The sequence below is a fragment of the Oryzias melastigma genome, linkage group LG18 (genome assembly GCF_002922805.2).
Source record: "Oryzias melastigma strain HK-1 linkage group LG18, ASM292280v2, whole genome shotgun sequence".
In the NCBI taxonomy this organism is placed as follows: domain Eukaryota; kingdom Metazoa; phylum Chordata; class Actinopteri; order Beloniformes; family Adrianichthyidae; genus Oryzias; species Oryzias melastigma.
In genome coordinates this window covers 25,010,486-25,032,230 of record NC_050529.1, presented here as the reverse complement: position 1 = coordinate 25,032,230, position 21,745 = coordinate 25,010,486, and the positions used below count along the sequence as shown (strand labels likewise).

At 44.3% G+C, this 21,745-nt stretch overlaps 3 protein-coding genes across 3 annotated transcripts; 2 read left to right on the top strand and 1 right to left on the bottom strand.

Moving 5' to 3' along the window:
• The first annotated feature begins 1,923 nt into the window (after positions 1-1,923).
• Positions 1,924-5,546, top strand: lrfn4b (leucine rich repeat and fibronectin type III domain containing 4b). The gene has a single exon (XM_036216876.1). The coding sequence runs from the start codon at positions 1,955-1,957 to the stop codon at positions 5,273-5,275; it is 3,321 nt and encodes a 1,106-aa protein (XP_036072769.1). The 5' UTR covers positions 1,924-1,954; the 3' UTR covers positions 5,276-5,546.
• A 1,297-nt stretch (positions 5,547-6,843) lies between these two features.
• Positions 6,844-10,680, top strand: ing2 (inhibitor of growth family, member 2). Its single transcript, XM_024288693.2, has 2 exons — positions 6,844-7,068; positions 9,605-10,680. The coding sequence occupies exons 1-2, from the start codon at positions 6,927-6,929 to the stop codon at positions 10,303-10,305; spliced, it is 843 nt and encodes a 280-aa protein (XP_024144461.1). The 5' UTR covers positions 6,844-6,926; the 3' UTR covers positions 10,306-10,680.
• Positions 10,681-13,790: 3,110 nt separating this feature from the next.
• rwdd (RWD domain containing 4) lies at positions 13,791-20,545 on the bottom strand. Its single transcript, XM_024288805.2, has 8 exons — positions 20,348-20,545; positions 17,817-17,897; positions 16,284-16,393; positions 15,995-16,145; positions 15,786-15,894; positions 14,381-14,430; positions 14,287-14,289; positions 13,791-14,211 (listed from the first exon to the last, which is right to left on the bottom strand). The coding sequence occupies exons 1-8, from the start codon at positions 20,369-20,371 to the stop codon at positions 14,176-14,178; spliced, it is 564 nt and encodes a 187-aa protein (XP_024144573.1). The 5' UTR covers positions 20,372-20,545; the 3' UTR covers positions 13,791-14,175.
• Positions 20,546-21,745: the final 1,200 nt, after the last annotated feature.

Sequence of the window (21,745 nt, the reverse complement as noted above, 5' to 3'; positions counted from 1 at the left end):
TCACAGTTCTCAGAGTCAGTGAACGCACCAGGACTGAAGTTAACACCCTCATCGATTTCGATTGGTCCTCATGTTAGCCCCGCCCCAACGCGCCACAACGGGGCCAAAAGATTTGAAACTGAAAATTTCAGTTTTGAAAAAAAAAAAAGTTGGAAGTGAAAAGAAGATTTAAAACTGGAAAAAAAAAGTTTTGAAATTGAAATTTTGAGTTTTAAAATCTAAAAAACAGAACATTTGAAGTTGAAAATAAACACGTGACACGTTTTCACGTGACATCGCCGGTCAAGTGCAGAGTCGCTTTCAGTTTATATGTTTTAGAATGGCAAAGCTGACAGCTGAACTCTGTTTAAAGCAATTTTAAGTAAATAATAAAAGGTAATCAAACCAATTGTAATGTAAATGTGTACAATATTTGTTTGATAAATGTCCCACCTGGTTGTATTTGTTTCCTCCTCTTAGATCGTTCATAAATCAGAGTATAAATGTCAGTAATCCTGTCAGCAGAACAGCAGCTCAGCTGCTTCCCTAAATTCCTCTGGATGATATTAAACCAGTCGTGGATTATTTCTGTCTGACAACCCGGTTAAAGTTAGACAAAGGTTACAAGAACTTCAGTGAATGCTGCTTGTTTGATTATGAAAGTAATTATGATTTTATTCTTTTTGTGGGGATTGGGATCAGGGGGTGATTAGGTTAACTTGTTCCACCTGGTTTCCATCCTCCTACTGAATGCACCTGTACTTCCCTCCTATTTAGGTCTGCATTTCTCCTGCCTACTCTGCCAGATCGTCTTGTGTGTTTCTCTGAGAATCACGAGCCCTCTAGCCTTTCAGCTTCAACGCTGTAAAAATTAAATCACTTCCTTTTGAGCTATTCTGTGTCCTGCGTTTGTGTCCGCGTCCAGATCCTGACATTACGATCTGGCCAACATGGACACAGCGGATGCAGATTCCGTGCGTTCGATCCTCTCCACCCAGGAGCTGATTCTTCGCCAACAGGAGGATCAGAGGCAGAACCTTCAACGGGGGCTGATGGAGATTTCCAGCTGACAGGAGCAACAGTTTGCTGCGTTCGGGGAGCGGATCGAGCAGCTGACAGAGCACATCCGACGTCCTCCTTCTCACCCGCCTTCCTCCACCCAGCTACCGGCGGCGCCGGGTTTGACGTCACTCGCTCCTGCTGCTCTGTTGGCCCGACCGGAGAGGTTTTCCGGGGACTCTGGTGACTGTCGGGCTTTTGTGACTCAGTGTGAACTTCATTTTGAGCTGCAGGCAGCCAACTACCCCTCGGATCGTTCCAAAGTGGCCTTCATCATCTCTCATCTCACGGGCAGAGCCGGGGCGTGGGCCACCGCAGAGTGGCAGAGGGGGTCGCCTGTCTGCGCTTCCCTTCCAGCTTTCCTCGAGGCCTTCACCCAGGTTTTCCAGCTCACCAAGCCCGGACGAGAGGCGGCCCGGGCTATTATGCGGCTGAAACAGCATAACCGGCGGGTGGCTGATTATGCCATTGAGTTCAGGACCCTCGCTTCTGAGAGTGGCTGGAATCCAGCGGCGCTCGCAGACGCCTACCTAGAGGGCCTATCGGAGGACCTTAAGGATCATCTAGCCCCTCTGGACCTGCCCTCGTCCTTGGAGGCCCTCATCGCCTTAACCATCAGAATCGACAACCGGCTGCAGGATCGCAAGCAGGGCCGCCGGGGCGGGGTCCCACATCTCAGAGAGGACCCCAGCGACCTGAGGAGCCACCACTCACCTTTTCCTGCTTCTGTTCCAGCAGTTCGCCAGGCATCCCAGTCGCCTGCGGAGGAACCTATGCAGTTGGGTCGTGGCCGTCTATCCCCTTCGGAGCGGAGGCGTCGGATGACGGCAGGTGAGTGCCTCTACTGTGGTCAGCGGGGTCATTTCTGCAAGGACTGCCCAAATGCCTCCGCTCGTCAGTAAGGGTGGGTTCCCTGATGAGCGGTGTTCAGACACCCACCATTTCTAAGGCTGCGTCCTGTATTTTGGGGGTTCGGGTTTTGTTTACGGGTGGGGAGATACCAGTGCGGGCTTTGGTGGATTCTGGTGCAGAGCAGAACCTCATTGATGCCGAGCTGGCCAAGCAGGCAGGCCTTACGATTGAGTCACTCCCCCAACCCCTTCGAGTTGTTTCTCTAAACGGGAAAACCGTTGCCATTACAAGCCAGGTTACCGAGCCTGTTCACTTAATTACCTCTGGTAACCACCATGAGTACACCAGATTCTTGCTTTTTACTTGCCCCCACAACCCATTGGTTTTGGGGTTCCCTTGGTTAAGAACTCACAACCCTGTTATTGACTGGTCCTCCAGCCGGGTTACCGGTTGGAGCGATTACTGCCATGCCACCTGCTTGCGCTCAGCTCGGTCTTCTGGGGTGGACCCCGTCGCCACAGAAGGGCAGCCGTCCTCACCTGACCTCTCCGAGGTTCCTCCCGAGTACCATGACCTGGCGGAGGTGTTTTCTAAATCCAGAGCACTTTCCTTGCCACCTCACAGGCCCTATGACTGTGCCATTGAGCTCCAACCGGGTGCTGCCCTCCCCAAGAGCCGGTTGTACAGCCTGTCTCGGCCAGAGAGGGAGGCCATGGAGCAATACATAACAGAGTCCCTTAGCTCAGGCATAATACGACCCTCTTCTTCGCCAGTCGGCGCAGGTTTCTTTTTTGTGGGGAAGAAGGACGGTTCCCTTAGACCATGTATTGACTACCGTGGACTTAATGAGATCACAGTAAGGAACAAGTACCCACTTCCTCTCATGGATTCGGCCTTTGAGGCTCTTCAGGAGGCTCGGATTTTTACCAAGCTGGATCTGCGTAGCGCATATCACTTGGTTCGCATCCGGGCTGGGGATGAGTGGAAGACGGCTTTCAGCACGCCACTCGGACATTTCGAGTACCTGGTGATGCCTTTTGGTCTCACTAATGCCCCCGCAGTATTCCAGGGGATGGTTAATGATGTTTTACGAGATTTTCTGCACCGTTTTGTGTTTGTCTATTTGGATGACATTCTAATCTTTTCCAGGGAACCAGACGAACATAGGCGGCATGTTCGTTTGGTCCTCCAGCGGTTACTGGAGAACAAACTTTATGTTAAGGCGGAGAAATGCCAGTTTCACTCCTCCTCTGTTTCATTTTTGGGTTTTGTTATTGCTGGTGGGGAGGTTGGGCCTGATCCAACTAAAGTGAGCGCAGTGGCAAATTGGCCCACCCCTACCAACAGAAAACAGCTCCAGCGTTTCTTGGGGTTTGCTAATTTCCTCCGGCGTTTTATTCGCAATTTCAGCGCTGTTGCTGCACCCCTTACAGCTCTGACCTCTACAAAGTCTCCTTTCCATTGGACTGACGCAGCTGATTCGGCCTTTGAACGTATGAAACAGCTCTTCACCTCTGCTCCGATCTTGGCCCAACCTGACCCTTCTAGCCAGTTCATTGTAGAGGTCGATGCATCAGACACTGGGGTTGGGGCTGTGTTATCCCAGCGGGGGACAGAGGACAACCGATTGCGACCCTGCGCCTTCTTTTCTCGCCGGCTTACTCCGGCAGAGCGTAATTATGATGTGGGGGATAAAGAACTGTTAGCCATCAAGGCCGCCCTGGAGGAATGGAGACACTGGTTGGAGGGATCCACCCTTCCCTTCGTGGTTTGGACTGACCATAAGAATCTGTCCTACCTCCGGACCGCTAAGCGGCTTAATTCAAGACAGGCGCGGTGGTCTTTGTTTTTTTGCCGTTTTAACTTTGTTGTCTCATACCGCCCTGGCTCCAAGAATGTCAAGCCGGATGCGCTGTCCCGACAACAGGAGAACACGGAGACAGACCAACAACCCAAGACCATCATCTCTCCCTCCTGTGTCCTGGGGGCGCTTTCCTGGCAGCTGGAGAGGGACGTCAGGTCTGCACAGGCTCAGGAACCGGACCCTGGGGGGGGTCCTCCTAACTGCATGTTTGTTCCCAGTGCCATGAGGAGACAGGTCCTCCAGTGGTCCCATGCGTCGCGTCTCACCTGCCACCCGGGGGTTCGGAGGACTCTTTATTTCCTGCGTCGCCGATTCTGGTGGCCCAGCATGTCCCGAGACACGCAAGACTTCATTTCTGGTTGCCCCGTCTGTGCTCGAAATAAGGTCAGTCACACTCCACCTGCTGGACAGCTTCACCCCTTATCAATACCAACCCGCCCATGGTCACACATTGCTCTGGACTTTGTAACCGGATTGCCCCCCTCTTCAGGGAAGACTGTGATCATGACTATTGTGGATCGCTTTTCAAAGGCGGCTCATTTTGTAGCTCTGCCCAAACTGCCCTCTGCTGCAGGGACCGCTGCACTGATGCTCACTCATGTGTTCAGGTTGCATGGGATCCCTGTAGACATCGTCTCGGATCGAGGACCCCAATTCGTCTCACAGGTCTGGAAGGCCTTCTGCGCAGCTTTTGGGGCTACAGCCAGCCTTTCCTCTGGCTTTCACCCCCAGTCCAACGGTCAAGCGGAACGAACTAATCAAGACCTGGAGGCCGCCCTCCGTTGTGTTTGTTCCCACCGCCAGTCCTCCTGGAGTGCCCTGCTGCCCTGGGTGGAGTACGCCCACAACACCCTTACCTCTTCAGCTTCCGGTTTATCCCCTTTTGAGTGCTCTCTGGGCTATCAACCTCCTCTGTTCCCCGAACAAGAGAAGGAGGTGGCGGTTCCCTCTGTGCAACACCACTACCGGCGCTGCAGGCGCATCTGGAGGGAGGCCCGGGCTGCACTGCTCCGTTCATCTGCAGCAAATAAGAGGTTGGCTGATCGTCACCGTACTCCGGCACCGACTTACACGCCAGGTCAGTCTGTTATGCTGTCCACGTCCAACATAAAACTTCGCACAGACTCCAGAAAACTGTCCCCTAGATACATCGGTCCATTCAAGGTGGTCAAGGTCGTCAACCCGGTCGCCATCAGGCTCCGTCTCCCCAGGTCTCTGCGTATCCATCCAGTTTTCCACGTGTCCCAGCTCAAGCCCCATGTCGTCAGTCCTCTTCAGCCTGCCTCTGTTCCACCTCCACCGCCCCGCATCATTGATGGGCAACCAGCCTACACGGTTCATCAACTGCTGGATGCCAGGCGACGAGGGAGGGGCCTGCAATACCTCGTTGATTGGGAGGGTTACGGTCCTGAAGAGAGATCATGGGTGCCCGCCTCCCGGATCCTAGACCCGGCCCTCATTCGAGAGTTCCACCGTAGCCACCCTGACAAACCCAGAGGTGCGCCCAGAGGCGCCCCTTGAGGGGGGGGTACTGTGGGGATTGGGATCAGGGGGTGATTAGGTTAACTTGTTCCACCTGGTTTCCATCCTCCTAATGAATGCACCTGTACTTCCCTCCTATTTAGGTCTGCATTTCTCCTGCCTACTCTGCCAGATCGTCTTGTGTGTTTCTCTGAGAATCACGAGCCCTCTAGCCTTTCAGCTTCAACGCTGTAAAAATTAAATCACTTCCTTTTGAGCCATTCTGTGTCCTGCGTTTGTGTCCGCGTCCAGATCCTGACACTTTTAACCTATCCTAATGCTAACACTAGCATTAGCTTTGGCTATGAGACGTGGAGCTGCAGAAGATCTTTTCTCACCAGGTAAAAGTTTCCTAAATTTCCGTTCTCACATAATCATTATATACAGACCAAAGTCAGACGATTCCAGCGTGTCTGACATTAAAGTCAAACTTATTCCTGTTGTAATGTTTTCTACTGCGGTCAGTGATCTGCTTTTAGCTCAGACGTGGTTCTAACATGACTCCTCTTTGTTTTTGATCATAACTGTGTCTGATCTGCAGGAAAATAAAGATAAAAATGATCAGATTAATTGAAACTGTCGGCAAAAATATGAAAGTGATTATTTCCACAAAATGTTATAAAATATGTTGACCCAGATGATTTGTTCACTTGTTTTTCACTGATTTAAACCCTTCCTGTTTTTACAATTAATTCCTACAATTTCCTGTAGAACAAGAAAATTTATCCTGGGAAGTGATTAAGATCTGTGCAGACATGCAGTGTCTTTGTTGAAAGTATTAAATGTGGACAACATGAATTTCTATCGGCTTTTGTGCTGATCGCTCTTAAAATACGTGCAAATAACATCAGCCAAAATAGAAACCGTTAGAATAATGTCTAGTCAAATGAAAGGCTGATATTTTGAAAAAACATCCAATATTGGAGGATATCAAACATTTGTATTTTGATTTGAGAACGATCTGAGCTAAATAAAAATACAGTTCAGCAGGACATTCATTAAATAACTATTGTACATTTTTCTGTTGAAATTGGTAAGGTTACCTTTTATTATTTATGTAAACTTGTGTCAAACGGCCTTCAGCTGTCAGCTTTGCCGCTCTAAATGCGACCACTGGAAGTAAAGATTCCCCTTTCCGGCCCTGTAGCCATTTTGTCTGACGTCACCGTGAAAAGGGTCTATTAAGTTTATTTCAAGAATAGCAAAAAGCTTTGGACATTTTACATTTTTTGGCCAAACACCAATATTTTTTTCAAAATGTTTATTTAGGTTTCAAATATTTATGGCCTCAATTTGGTTCCATAGAAACGCAAAATGGAGCCTTATTCTCTTTATATCTCTCCTTATCGTGAGAAAAATGCCACAAGAACGTGCTAAAACACAATTTTCTCTGAGTGTGTCTTTAATTTATGTCAGGTTTATCTGAAGAGTCTCCTAAAATTCATTCATAAAAGTCCGTTCTTGAGTTCTACAGGTAGAAGACTTTCAGCCAATCAGAATGCTCCAAACTCCACAACGCCCGCCCCGGAAGACGACAAACCGAGAGGAAGTGACACGATACCATAAAAGGAATTCTCCCGCGCCTGCGCGTGAAGGCGAGTGTTGTTTGAAGTCAGGCTGGAACTGCGAAGTCCCAAACATTGTGTGGACGATGCTGGGCCCTCACGAGAGCGTGGAGAGGCCGCAGCAGCTGCTCCGCTATGTGGAGGACTACCTGGAGTGTGTGGAGTCTCTGCCTCTGGACATCCAGAGGAACGTGTCTGTGCTGCGGGAGATCGATTCAAAGTATCAAGGTAACGAGTGGACGCGCTTCCTGCGTGGAGCTGCATGCGCGTGTACGGGTCACGGCCGAGCGCCTTACTGTTCGCTCCAAAGCTCCAGTTCCTCGTTTCTGAGACTGAGCTGTAGAGGAGGAGCGGAACCGAGCCGAGCCAGACGCTCACGCACGAGTCCGAATCGAGCGCGATGACCGGAGGGTCCTCTGTCCGAGGCTGGTCTGTGACGGTTCGGGTTTAGACCCCAGTAGGGCTGGAGGGTTCGAGTTTGACACGCTGTCACGCGCGCTGCACGTTCACGGATCTGGACCTGCTCCATGGGGCTGCGCGTGAACGTGCAGCAGGTCACTTCCACCCAAACAGCAGAGCGGTCATGAGACCGAGTCCTCCGCTGGACCTTTGGTCCGTTTGGACCGGGTACTGCTGGGACCGGGTCAGTCGGACTGAGAGCGGCTGCAGAACCGTCCCGGATCCACTGCTGCCCTCCTGCTTCAGGAGTAACAGCAAACCCCCTTCAGCACCCCAGTGACGTCACTTCCTGTAGGCGGGACTCCCGCTCACTTTCACACAGTCCAGCATAGACAGTCACTCCCTAACCTAAAAAACTTAACATTTCAAAAACAATCTGGACACTTAACAAAAATAAGGATTGAAGATGCTTTTATTTTGTCAGGTCAAAAAACAAATGTTTTCCTTTAAAATAAAAAAAACTTTATTAAGATGCAAACAAATTTACAGGACATTAATCTGGACACGTTTGCTGTTTTTTAAATTGTAAATATGATGTCACAGATTTATCGAAATGAAAAGCTAATAAATGTGAACATTTTATGAAGACTAATCCATCGTGTTCTGACGATGAAAACTCGGATGGTTCGTAAAAGATGAATTAAAGAAAGCGTCGATTCACATGTAATTTTATCTTGGGTGCTGAACCTGTTTCCTGTTTGCTTCACTGACCCAGAGGAACGCTCAGTGTTAGACTCAGGGTTGAATACACCAAATGGTTGCTGAGTGCAGCTGTGTCTGCAGCTCACCACTCCCCAGGGGAAGGGTCAAACGCCGTGAACAAATTTCACTCATCTTGGTGCGTGATAATTAATGAGACTCTAACTTTGAATATGTGCAACAACAACCTTCAGCCTTGGATGCTCTTAAATACGTGCCGGTAATGCAGCAGTGTGTATCTTGGCTGCAAACATTAAGTGTCAACAATATACATTCCATCAGTTTTGTTCTGGTCACATGTAAATGTGTGCAAATAATATCAGCCTAGATTAAAATACTTGTTTTTAAATACGAAAAATTGTTCAAACCCGATGCATTGTGGTCTATATTCAACAGTCTAGTGAGCATTGATGAACTCTGGTTTTTCACAGAGACTTCTGGGAAATTTCTGGGGAACTGATTTTAGAATTGCAGTTTTGGACAGCTGTACAAAATGGAGTTTAGTTCTATAAGTAGTGAAGGAATTCAGACGGAACCATTGACTGGGAACTGGACTGAATGACCCCGCCCCCCTGGCAGTCCAAACAGGAAGTACCTACTGTCTCCAAGTAGCCAAAATCCCATAGACTTTTATTGAGAAGAGTCAGTCATTCTATTGATCAGACTTACCATTCTTGCTCTTATATTTTTTTTTTTGTTCTTGTTAATTCTAATTGTTTTTTCATTAATTTTTTTCTTTATCGCATTTTCAAGCTATAAATTGACCAATCTGATGCCTCAGTTAGAATCCATGGTCACCGCTGGCCCCCATGTCCAATGTTCAAAACCTTTGATTCTCCCAAACCCGCGTTCAGTGGTAGAGGTTTGGACTTCCAACAAGCTCACTCCTGATTGTTGAGAATGGTTGCGATAGAAACGCTGACTCAGACCGGCGTCTTTAGTTCCAAGATGGCAGTGTCTGTATTACAAAAAGAAAATAGCAATTTAATTGATTTAATTTAGTTGGAGCCAGATGTAGGACATTTTTGAGGGTGATGTCACTCGCTCAGTCCAGTTGTCTTGTACAGTCAACAGTTTAGCACTGAGTGCAAAATCATGGTAGAGAATCTGAATATAGATTAGTTTGAAGTCCTTGACATGTGAAACATCATGTTCTGTGAACACGTCATCAAACCTGTTCTGTAACTATAATGATTAATCTATAGGATCTAGCAGTAGTATTTTAACTGGAAGGTTCCTCTCTGACAATAGGACAACATCTAAAATCAACAAAGACATAAAATCACAGGTTTAAACGACACATTGTTGTTCTGTTTCAACTGAGAGAAAATTGAAATAAAACAAGTCAAATATTTTTAAAAATGGAGAGAAGTTATGTTTCTGAGGTCAGAGTTCTTGACCTCCACATCCTGGGTGGATGTGGAGGTCAAGTATCATTGATGGACGAATGGAAGGATAGTGTACCGTCAAGGATGACACACAAACCTTAGTGAGAGGGGGGGGGGGGTGGACTGTGAGATTTGGTTGCTTCTTCATGTTCTATGACTGTAAATAATGATTTTGGATGAAGTGGCAGCCCTTGTGATGCTGTGACTCTTCTCCTCAGAGGTGCTGAAGGAGGTGGATGAAGTGTTTGAGAAATACAAAGAAGAACCAGACATGGCTCAGAGGAAGCGTCTGCAGATCCAGCTGCAAAGGGCTCTCATCAACAGCCAGGAGCTGGGTGACGAGAAGATCCACGTGGTGACCCAGATGACTGAGCTGGTGGAGAACCGGTCTCGCCAAATGGATTCTCACTCGCTGTCCCTACAAGAGCCCTGTGACACCGAGCGGCTCTCTATGGAGCGCCGCTCTAGTGTCCAAGAGTCTCCTGGTCCTGAACGAGCCTCAAACCGCCGTCCCCGTCGCCAGCGCAACAGCGAGAGCCGTGACTCCAGCCTGCCATCTGCCAACGGCTCTCTGCTGGACGATCCTCTGGACGAACTGCCCCTCCCTGCACAGCGGGACAAGAAGTCCAAGTCTTCAAAGAAGAAGAAGCGAAAGGCCAAGCAGGAGCGGGACACCTCTCCGGTGGACTTTGCCATCGATCCCAACGAGCCCACCTACTGCCTGTGCGAACAGGTTTCGTACGGCGAGATGATCGGCTGTGACAATGACCAGTGCCCCATCGAATGGTTCCACTTCTCCTGTGTAGGACTCACCTACAAGCCCAAAGGGAAGTGGTACTGCCCCAAATGTAGAGGGGACAGTGAGAAGACCATGGACAAAAGTCTAGACAAGAACAGAAAAGACCGCAGGTCCAGGTAGTGGCTGGTGAGGAGGTCCTCAAAGGTCTGAGACTGTCAGGAACAGTTGTAGAAGTACAGCTTTTATGGAGAGCCGGAGTCTGTTTGCTTTATGAGGGCTGCTGTCTGTGAGGGTCATGTGGGACGGAGCTCCAGGAGGAGATGGCTTTCTTACCTTTACCTTCTTTGTTTGAACTAAAATGATCACTGATGTGAATGTTTCCTTACTGCCAGTGAAGACATCAGCCCACGTCTGTAATGCTGAGGAGAGCTGGGTCACACCGAGGAAAAACTGTTAATTAGACACTGGAAGAGAATGTCATGTTTAGAGTTTTGTTTTCTGCTTCTTTGGTTCATATTTCCTTTTCTGTCCATTAAACCCAATCACTCGTTTTCAGCACGGTGTGAAGCGTATGCATTTTCTTTCAGATCCCAGTCGGTTGTTTTGGACCAGGGGTCCCCAAACGTCTTCTTATGAGGGTCACGAGGTGGTTTTCATGGGGCCAGGGTCGGTTTGTATGCTAACAACTGAAGTGTAAAAATATAAACTCTCTAATTCTAAACTCAAACATTTAGATCAGGAGTGTCAAACTAAACCCATCGAGGGGCCAAAATCCAAAACTCACCTTAGGTCGCGGGCCGAACAAGATAAACATTTATAGAACACTCTAAAACTTTAAACCGTCTCTTTTTAACAAAATTATGAACTACATATATAGCATTACCTGTAATAATGATAGTGTGAATGCTGTAAACTGAATGACAGCTGAAGATGCTGAAATTAATAGCTAAAAACGCTAAAGCTGATAGCTGAAATCACTGAAGCTGACAGTGGCGGGCTGTCAGGGCCTGCAAGACCTTCTCTGCTGGCCTAAAAATATCTGAATCACAGACTGATATTAATTATTATTTATTTCCGTGAATACGTATTCTATAATTCCAAATGCTCTGTCTTCGTCCTTTCATTGCTGTCTCCCTGGTTGCGCTGCTTCCAGACGTGTATTTTCCTATTTAAGCATTAACCAATCACATTGCAGCACCATTTGTTGCTAGGGTCAAAGAAATCTGCCCGTAGGCCTTCACAATCAGTTCTGCGGGCCCTGTAGCATAAAATAATTGTCGACAAACTGTTGCTTCAGCCAATCAGATTTGGAGTAGGCGACACCAAGGCCAGCTAGCATGCGCACGGAAACGTCATCATTTTCACGAGCCTTGATTGGACAGCTCGCAGCTCGCTCTGGTTCTGCGTTATGTGACGGACACAGGTGCCGAGGAGCGGCGTGTCAGGTTTGAAGATGTTACCAGTGGAAAGCGTCTCATCGTCTGATTTTTGGTGGAAAATGAATGTCTGGGTAAAGTTGTGGCACAGTTTTGTCTGGCACGGGTAAAGGAGTTCCGTGACTCCGTTGAGCGGGAGTGAAGCTGAAATCTACGAGGCTCCTGAACGCACCGCGGGCGCGTGCAGCGCAAAATCCTCGCGCAAATATTATTTTCCAGACACAGACCTTGATCGATCACAAAAACTGATGTTTGTCTCCCTCCTGGACCACGAGAGGCTTCAGGAATACCAGAACATTTCCCGCATGCAGCCTTTTCCAGCTTATCACAGCCACGGAACACTTTCCATCTGCGAAACGCACGGATTCTGCACGACAGAGTGATTGAAATCTTCTTGAGGATAGAAAGGATGGATTTTGTGTTTAAATAATCTGGATTTTTGGTGAGTAAAATTTTGCTATCTCCCTACATAATATTGAAATTTTATCAGGTTATTTTTTATGCTTTTGGTGTGTGTGTGGCAGCTGTACCTGCAGTAGAAGTTTTATTGCCATAAAATAGTTAATGAGGGTTGGATTGATTCAGATGGAGCACTACTGAAGGCCTAGGTGTGAAATGCACGGCCCGCCACTGGAAGCTGATATTCAGCTAAAATGATAGATAAATGCCACATTAGCCTAAAAAACTAGTGTTTATGTTCTTTGATATACTGTAATTTTTTAATAACGCAATCAATGTAATTCCAGCAGATTACGTTGAGCCACTTTTCACCTTCAAAATCTGCTTGAATTACATTGACCGTGAGAAAGTTAAAATATATTAAAGATTTTGTGCTTAAGTGTCACCACGTTTTTGTTGAAAGTCTTTAAAGTTTCTGTTCAGTTTTCATCACTGCTGGACAATGCTGGTCCTCAAGAACGCTGACCTGGTCTCCAGCGCTCCCTCCACACTCTGTGGATGAGATCAGCTAGAAAGCTGGTCATGGAGTGTTTCCAGAAAAAGGAAACGGTTGCTTTAGTGTTTGTGTCAACCACGGCTCGCCAACATTTAACAGTTAAAGAGCCATTTAGGCTCAATATCTACAGATCAGAACCTAGAAGGAGCCGCATAGTCTTACTTTAGTCTTTGAGAAATCTGGATTTGTAATCACAACTTTCTTTTCTAAAAATAAATGTGAATTATACCTATTTATTGGCATGAACAAAAGCAGAAACATAAAAAGAACCTAGCATCTCTCAAAAAGCATTTTTTTAATAACTTAGTTTCAAAATAAAAGATGCTCTGTGCCAAACAGGATCATCTCAGTGGTGCTCTGGACAGCTAGTAACCAATGTTGTGCAGCATCAAGCGTCAAAAACGTTAGCCTGTTGCTAAAATAAAAGCTAGAATCCAAATAAGGCTAAAAGAAAACCTTAGCAGATTCCAAATGAATTCTTACTAAGCATCCACACAATAAATGCTAATTAAGTAATCCTTACTTTAAAGAAAATACTGTTATTTTATTTTTCACCAGGGAGAGATAAAAGAGCCTCACGTGGCTCTGGAGCTAATGCTAAAGCTGCATTCTGCTGGCTTTATGGACTATTTTGGCTTTTAAGGTTTTTTAGACTATTTTGGATTTTAGATAATATTTCATCAATTTCAGCAGCCAAATTCAGCTTCTAGCATTCACTAGTATCATCACAGGTAACGCTATATACTATATATCTAGTTTGTAGTTAGTTTAAAGCTGATGATGGTCAAGATGTGTGCTTTACGTCCAGTTTGCACATGACTGGATTGGTTGACTAATCAGAAAAAATAATCGGTGATCAGTCGACTATTAAAATAATGGTTTGTGGCAGCTCTACCTGGCAGTGCCTCTCTTGTAGAGATGGAGGGGGTGTCAGAGGGGAGCGATGCCAGAGGTGTTCATCTGCCTCTGGACCAGTCAGGCGTAACTGGAGAGGTTTGTGCTTAAATGAAGAGCAAACGAGCCAAACACGCTTGATGTGTGAAGGTTTGGTGAGAACTGAAACATCCAGCATAAACAAACTCTTCTGCTCCAACAGCAGCTGGAGGAGACGACTCCCACCCCAGGACCTCCAGACCTCTGCATGATACATGTGTACAAACATGACTGAAAGGAGAGTGAACGGGGCTCCACAGCCTGTATCATGGAGGTACTTCTCAGCCATGAAGCTGTTCTGGTTCCTCTCTGGTCATAGACATTCATTTAGACAACAGGCGTAAACATCACTGAAAAATAAGATTTAATAATGAAAGCTTTTGTTGGACAACTGTTTGACAAAAACTCAACTGGAGAATCCGATCTTTATAAAACACGTTACAGGTTCTGTTTATCCGTATAAAACGATAGAAAGAGAGACCTTTTCATGTTGGATTAAAAAGGTTTTTGACAAAGTCACGGGATGCTTGAAAGTAACAGTTCTACATCACACTACAGTCCATCATTCACAGCCAGCCTGTCCTGTGCAGACCCCACGCTCACTGATATGGGCTGAACCGTGATGATCGCTCCGCCTGGCTGCAGCGCCTCTGCTGGGGTGCAGAGGGAGGGCCTCTGAGGGCGAGCAGCAGCAGCAGCTGGGTCCAGTGGGCCGGGTCCCGGTCCTCAGGCCTGCTCATCATTCCCACCTGTTTTACTTAACTGAAGCAGAGAGGGAGGAGAGTGAGGCTCTTCCTGTCATGGAAACCAATGAAAGGTGCAAGGACCTGTACTCACATGCTGAACAGCAGCCCAAGAAACATGCAGACAGAGAGAGGAGTGTTAAAAACAACAACACCATCTAGTGGAAGAAAGGCAGAACAACAGCTACCTTGATGACATCAACCCAGTTCCATCCTCTGGGCAGTTCCCCCCTATTATCTGAAAGAGAAAGATAATGAAAATGCTGTTAAACATCTTCTTGTGGAATTTTAATTGGATCAAATCAGGGTCAGCTTAAAGTGAGTGAAGAAAGAGATTGAAATGTTGAAAAACAGAATTGCAACTGAATAAAAAATGAAAACAAGATATTGTAAATTTGAAAAAAAAAGTGAAAACTTGAATTAAAAAACTGACTTTAAAATGACAAATTAAAAAATAATGCATCCATTAGTAACAGGAGCTGCTTTGAATTTTCAACTTTTTTTTTTTTTTGCTTTTCAGAATTTCCCCCTTCAGTTCTCTGTTTTCTGTTTCAATTCAGATTTTGGAGTTTTCGCTGCTGAACTGATCCTAATTTTACATGGGGGCGGGGCTTGGAGCTCATTGGCTATTTTTTTAGCTTTTTAAAATATATATAAATGTTTTTAAATTGGTAATGCTTTTAGTTTTTTATTCGAGTTTCAAATTTGCTTTTTTTCCAATTTTCAATATTATTTTTTTAAAGTTTTCAATATTTTTTTCAAATGTTCAATTTTACGTTTTTCAAATTTTGAATAATTCCTTAAAATTTACGATATGTATTTTCGAGTTTAAAACTGCTTTCAATTTTTTAAATTGTCAATCGTGTTTTTTATTGACCTTAAGCTGATCCTGATTTGATACCATTCTTTTTTCTCATGACGGAGGAAATGTGTAAAGAGAATTTAGATTAAAACTGCATTTCTGAGTATTTCTTTATTTAAATCATCGTGAATCGAACAAAAATGCTGTAGCTGTAGTGGTGTAACAGATGCAGCAGGTGGAAGGCCACAGTCTCTCTGCTCCTCTACAGACACACCGATCCATGAACGTCTTTGTTTTCCTGGTCTGAGCTGAAATCTGGATCAGAACTGATCGGCTGGATAAAAATGATACTGATCACCATTCTTCTTGCACTGGTGATGTTAGGTTAGTGTTGAGATTCTGTAACGCAGGAGAGTTTAAACAAAGGGGTGATGGGAAATGTAGGCGTGGTTACTTTGTGCTTACAGTCCCGCCCACAACTCAGAGGGATGAACAGCAGAAACTGCCTTCATAAATGAAGCAGGACTTTTGATTTTGGCTAAAAACGGCATAATCATAATTAAAAGACCACTGGGAACGAATTAATATAAAATAGATCAAAAAATGATTAAGTGAGACTTGGTGCCCATGTTTGAGGAAGGAAAGAAGCTTTTCTGAAACTTGAAGAACGTTTCAGAAGGAATCAGTAAATCCACAGTAGTGATGTTTACAGGTCCGCCCTTCAATCCTGCTCAGTCGATCCAGTTCTTCTCTCCAGAACATGGACGGACCATTCCTGCATGATACTGCACCTGTTCTGCTAACTATTCTCCTCTTCTGAGCTTTGGTCAGCTGCTCCTTCTTCTCCTTCTTCTTCATGGATGAGGGGGCAGAGGTCACCTCACAGTTCGATGTCAGGGTCTGAAACACGAGAACGTTTCCGATGTGAATAACCGATTAGGTTGTAAAAAGCAACAATCTTCAGTCCAAACAGAAGTTTGATGCGACGTGTGGCACCCACCACAGCTGTGACCACGGGTTTGTGGTTCTCCATCAGAACCTCCTGGTTCTCCTTGGCCCACTCGAACAGAGTGTATGTCATGGCGGTGCCCAGGTTGGCCTCTGCTTGCTCCTGAAGCTTCAGCAGGATGGTCTGCTTTGTTTCAGCAGAGCTGGAGGTAAATCAGAGCCCACATTAGTCCTCCAGGACCAGACTACACCCTCTGGTTCCTTCTATGCTAAAACACATCGTTTCAGTAATACACAGTTTATCTTTTGAAAACGGCATGTTCTCTCTGCTTACAACTCACATTCTGTTGTTGAAGAACGCATCCAGGGAAATGTTTGGCGCCGTTTCAGGGTAGGACTCTGGCCATGTGATGTCGAGGAGAAAGGATTTGGTGTCTTCAAGGTCTCCTATCTGTTAGCAAATGATCGTTTTCACAACAACACTTTGACCCAATCCCAATTCTCCCCTTCTGCTCCATTTGAAGTGGGAGTTTAAGTGCAAGTCGTGTCCGGGAAATGTATCTATTAAATCTGACCCTCCAAACGGAGGCTAAACAAGCCCTCCATCGCGAGGGTAAACCGCGTTGTGATGAGAAGCTCTTTTCTTCACGTGGTGCGCTCTGAACCACAGAAGTTTATATTTAAATGCAAGGAATGACTTTTAGTTTTAGCGTGACTTATAAAACCGCTGGTGTTAGTATATTCAAGCGCTGGAGGCTCCACGCTAACGAACCGGTGGTTATTGATGGCTAGGACCGCCACAATTAGTCGACTGATCGACTATTAAATTAGTCGATCAGTCGACTGATTTAATAGTCGATTAGTCTTTACTTTATATTATATGGAGTCAGAGTGTAGTAAAGTTGTGAATCATTCACACTACAGTGATTCTCCTGCTCCTTTCTGTACGTTTTTCAGCACGTTAAAAACTCAATCACACTTTCAGAGATTTCAGCAATCAACAAAAATCGTTGAGCTCGTTCAGGACATTACTGTAATTGTATTTTTAATATCCATAAACTTTATAGTTTTTGAAATATTGAGCACAATATACTCCATAGGAAATTAATAAGAAAGTCTTCAAATTTCAGCATTTTAAGTAGATTAACAACAAACCTTTAAATATATTTATGGGATATTCTTTCATCTTTTAGAGTCATTTTCAAAAAAATTGGAGTTTAGCTAGTATTTAAGCAACGAGCTAGCTTTTTGGGATAAATTGGAGTTTAGCTCATATTTAAGCTACACACTAAATATTCTTGCAAAGCAGGCATGCATTAGGGATTTTTAAGAAATTTTTACTGCACATTTTTTATGAATTAAGGTCAACTTCAGCGCTCTTTTGCAGTTCTTTAAAAAAAAATCCAGTCTTTTAGAAAATGTAACATTTTGCAGATAGTTTTTGCCTTTTCAGTAAATCCCTTCAGCAATTAAAGTGAATACTTACAGCAAAAAGCATTGACACTAGCATTATTGTAGGTAATGAAACTTTTCTAGTTATAAACAGCGTGATCAAAACTTTATACTCTGTGAAAAAAAAGTTAATTTTTTCATGATGGTTAAGATGTCTGCTTTACACGACCCGATTGGTCGACTAATTGGAAAAAACAATCAGTGATAGTCGACTATTAAGATAATCGTTTTTGGCAGCACTAGTGACGTCATCGAACGAAAGCGATGAGTGAAATATGAGAGACTATTTTTTCATAGCTCTCCGTTTGGAGGGCTAAATGATGGAGAAGGGAAGAACTGGGATTGGGCCTTTATATTCGTATGGACAGGCGGAAAATGACCAGCATGCTGTTCCTGCTGCTGCTTCAGAAGACACAACTCACCCTGAACTGGAAGGCCACGGGACTGATCTCCTTGAAGCATTCGTCGTCTCCGTAGATCGACTGAAGAGCTTCCAGCTCCATCTGTGAACACAGGAGGTACGTTTGAGGGTGGAACAGGAGCCACTTCCTGAAGGAGATCATTTCTACCCCCAGGAGTTCTCTAAAATAGTCGTGCTGACTAGATAATGACAGAATGCTTCAGTATTGTGCATTGAACCCCAATAATTTCATAGAATTAGTGACTAAACAAGAGAGCAACTGGACGGCTCCGTGGGTTGAGTGCAGAACTGGGACATGGGAAGTAAGGGTTCAATTCCCAGCTTCATCCAGAGACCCTCCACACTACTGCCCAAGGGCAGTCAAAGTCTGGGTCTCCTCGTGCCGGTCCCCAGCCCGGAGAAGATACAGCAGCATTCGGCCTAAAGCTGTCAAACCAAACGTGAGGAAAGTGAAAGCAGGATGACTGTAGTGACCCCCCCTGAGGGAAGAGGAAATAGACTACTCCGATTTGTGTCTACGTAATTCTTGGTTTGTAACTCATAAAGTACATTATGGCCGCAGCACTCGGGACAGAGCCCCGTGTGGGAGGCGCCGTCAGGGGCGGGGCTGCAGAGGAGGTGCTCTTTTCTGGGAAATATTTTTAAAGAGACAAGAGCTTTAAAAACGCTTATTTAGACTCTCTTATATTAATTATCGGGAATATCACTTTAAGAAAGTGGGAAAATGTCAAGTTTTACCAGATATTATTCACAATCTAAGTTCAAAACGTCAACAAGAAAACTCTGATGACCCAGCATTCTAGTGGTATTTAACGCATCACTTACAGAGGAATCTGTGACACGTGAAATAAGTCTCACCACAGATTTGTGCATAACTGACGGTTTGTGTGTAATTTGCATAACTTTTAAAGATTTGAATGTGTAATTGGTTTTAAGCTGTAGTAATTTTAATTTGTGCATGTGTAAATTGTATTTTGTATTTTTTTTTATTTTGTAATTTTTGCACTTATGCACATAATGTAATATATGAGTTAGAATCAAGATTACACACGTACAAATCCTAATTTATGCACAAACCAAGAACTACACAAGCACAAATTGTAGTGAGTGTATTTTCTCTTCATTTGTCCTGAAAGGTGAACGGAGGTGAATAGACAAGACAGCCGTTTTAGTTGACTGTTAGTCTAAACTTCTGTAAATAAAAAAAAAATCTACTAACTATATAATTTTGATATATATAAAACAAGTGATTACAGATATTTAACTAATTATTCGTAAACCTGGGGAAAAGTTAATCGCGATTAATTTGATTTTTTTTGTTAAATTATTTGGCGACACTTATCTGCAAATAAAAGAAATCACACAAAACTGTAGATTTAGAACATTTAGTTTTCATTAGTGCTGTCAATCGATTAAAATGAATCAGATTAATTTAGTTTGTTTACAATGTTTTACCAGGTCAGTTTTATATGAAAATATGCGGCTTTTGAACAAAAACAGACTGGAGAGAAAATGTTTCTTTCATTTTCATTGTGTATAAGTGTAAACCCAGAAATGTAATGTGTGTTCAAATGACACCAGCAGTAAGATAAGCAGAACTCTAAGAGTTTTCTGTCTACAGTTTATTTCAAGAGAGTCGAGGCTCAGCGACGTGATGTCGTGACAACGTCAAGACCACGGATCAAATAGTCTGCTTTTTGTGAAAAACGATCTAAACTGAAAAATAACAAGACTGAAGTACTAAAAACCGACTGAATATTTACTTCTTTTGTATGTGACCATGGTATAAGTGTAACAAAGTGTATTGATTTAATGCACGCCGTGGAGGCTAAACCGCAGAGGAAATGCTGCTCTGTGAGGTGTGATACATTTGCATTAATAAATATTAATTCTTTTTAAATAATCACATGCGTTAATGCGTGCACGTTCACAGCCCTAATATAAAAACAAGACAATAAATGCTCCCAGATAAAAACCTTTATCCAGTGATATTTATCCACGAGCTTCACCTGTTTCCTCACGTTTCTGATCACAGTTTTACATTTCTGTCCTAAAGTGAACTTTTTAGATGTCACTTTGGTTAACATGTGATCCATGAACACATCTTTGCTCTAATAAAACTGTTTGGCGGCCAAACTTAAAATGCATTTGAATATTTTCTACTGCAGTTGTTATTTTGTATTTTCATTTGAGTTCAGGGCTTTGGGGTAGACCCAGCCCTCATTTAACAGCATTTACATCTCAGTTATTAAAGATCCTTCCTTAAAGAATGCTTTTATGTCCCATCTGTGAAGATCTGACTCCCTAATGGAAGCAGACAGGAGCCTGCAGCTAAAGCAGCCTCGCTGTTCCTCCGAGGATCTGCTCCGTTCACGCTGACCCCGGGCCTTCAGCGTGACCCCTCGGTGCTGTGACGGCAGCAGGCCGCGTGCTGCTCTCCCCACAAACACACCTGCGCTCCTCCGAACCGGAGCGGACCGGCTAGCTGACAGATGCTAACACAGCGGCTAGCAGCTGCTAGCATCCTCGTACCTCCTGATCCTCGTTGGCTGTCATGGTGTCTCTCCGCTTCCTCTGTTAACCTCCGCTTAAACAGAAGACCGGTGACTCGTTAAAAACCCATTTGCCTCTCTAAACCAAAGGCAGAACTCCAGAGCCGGCGTGGAGCACTCCGAACGTGACACTTGGAGCATGCGCAGCTGCTCCGAGCGTCACGTGACCCGCGGAAAATGTCACATGACACGTATCACGTGTCTGGGACACTGTTTAATAATAGAATATAATAGAATATTAATGTATTTCATGGTTAAAATATATCTACTTGATGAAGAGGATATGTATGCAGTTTTTAAAAAGAAGTTATTAACTAGAAACATCGAGAAAATAATCTTTGAAATACTTTTGTTCAAAAACTGCAGATCATCACATCTCAATCTTCTAAAATGAGGGGTTTTGGTGTTTTTGACATGTTCTTGTGGCTATTTAACTCAGAATTACATTTTTGAGTAATTTTCTATTAAAATCATGGGTAATCAGGATAGTAATTGTTACGAGCTGCAAAGGGCGGCCCACAAGCTCCCTCACTACATTCTAATGCAGGGAGGTCAAACTAATCACACAGGGGGCCGAAATCCAAAACACACCTTAAGTCGCGGTAAAACAGGTAAAAACATTTATTGAACCCTCTAAAACTAAAATTTTTACAACTTATAAACTTAATTTTTTTTAACATAATTCTGAATAGTAAAAAGACAGGGATATGATTCCAGAAAAAAGCAACTTAAACCTTAAATAACTTTCAATATGTTATTCTCCATATAAATGTATTTTGTCCAAATTATACAAGTTAGAAATGAGCAAAAGATAACATTGGGTCATTTAAAATAATAAAATGATCTGGAGGGCCGGATAGAATTACCTGGAGGGCCAGATCCGGCAAATGCAGGGTTTGATTCTTTTAGGTTTAACAGCTGAATGCAGAACAGCATTAGCGACGAGTCAAGGCAAAAACTCATTTTCACTTAAACTTCCAAAATTCATGTGAAAATACATTCTTTTTTAGTTTTACAGTTTCAAATTCTAGTTTGACAGAAGGACTGTGAGGTGAAGACATGGCAACACATTTGTCATTGATGTTTCTTTAAAATCCCCCCATGAACATTTAGTAGTGTTTTTATTATGGTTAGGAAGTTTTTAACCAAAATCCCACAACCTAAATGTCTTTGAAAATCATTTTCATTTTGATCTGAAGCCTCTGTTTCCAAAATCTCCTCTCTGGGGGCGTGGCTTTTGGAGCTCCGCCCCTGATCCCCCCCCCGAATGATTACGATAGCTCTGTGTCTCGCTAGTGTAAATCTTCATAAAAATTTCCATCAATCTGGGTAATGTCCAGCCGTATGGTTCTGATCCAGATGTCAGCTGGACGAGGAA

What these genes read in the sequence shown, in the direction of transcription:
- rwdd (XM_024288805.2), bottom strand. Translation starts at nt 20,371, where the DNA reads ATGACAGCCAACGAGGATCAGGAG. An exon ending in GCGTTCTTCAACAACAGAAT is followed by an intron (nt 16,146 to 16,283) that starts GTGAGTTGTAAG and finishes ATTTACCTCCAG; the next exon opens with CTCTGCTGAAACAAAGCAGA. An exon ending in GAGAATAGTTAGCAGAACAG is followed by an intron (nt 14,431 to 15,785) that starts GTGCAGTATCAT and finishes TTTCTCTTTCAG; the next exon opens with ATAATAGGGGGGAACTGCCC.
- ing2 (XM_024288693.2), top strand. Translation starts at nt 6,927, where the DNA reads ATGCTGGGCCCTCACGAGAGCGTGGAGAGGCCGCAGCAGCTGCTCCGC. An exon ending in GATCGATTCAAAGTATCAAG is followed by an intron (nt 7,069 to 9,604) that starts GTAACGAGTGGA and finishes TCTTCTCCTCAG; the next exon opens with AGGTGCTGAAGGAGGTGGAT.
- lrfn4b (XM_036216876.1), top strand. Translation starts at nt 1,955, where the DNA reads ATGAGCGGTGTTCAGACACCCACCATTTCTAAGGCTGCGTCCTGTATT.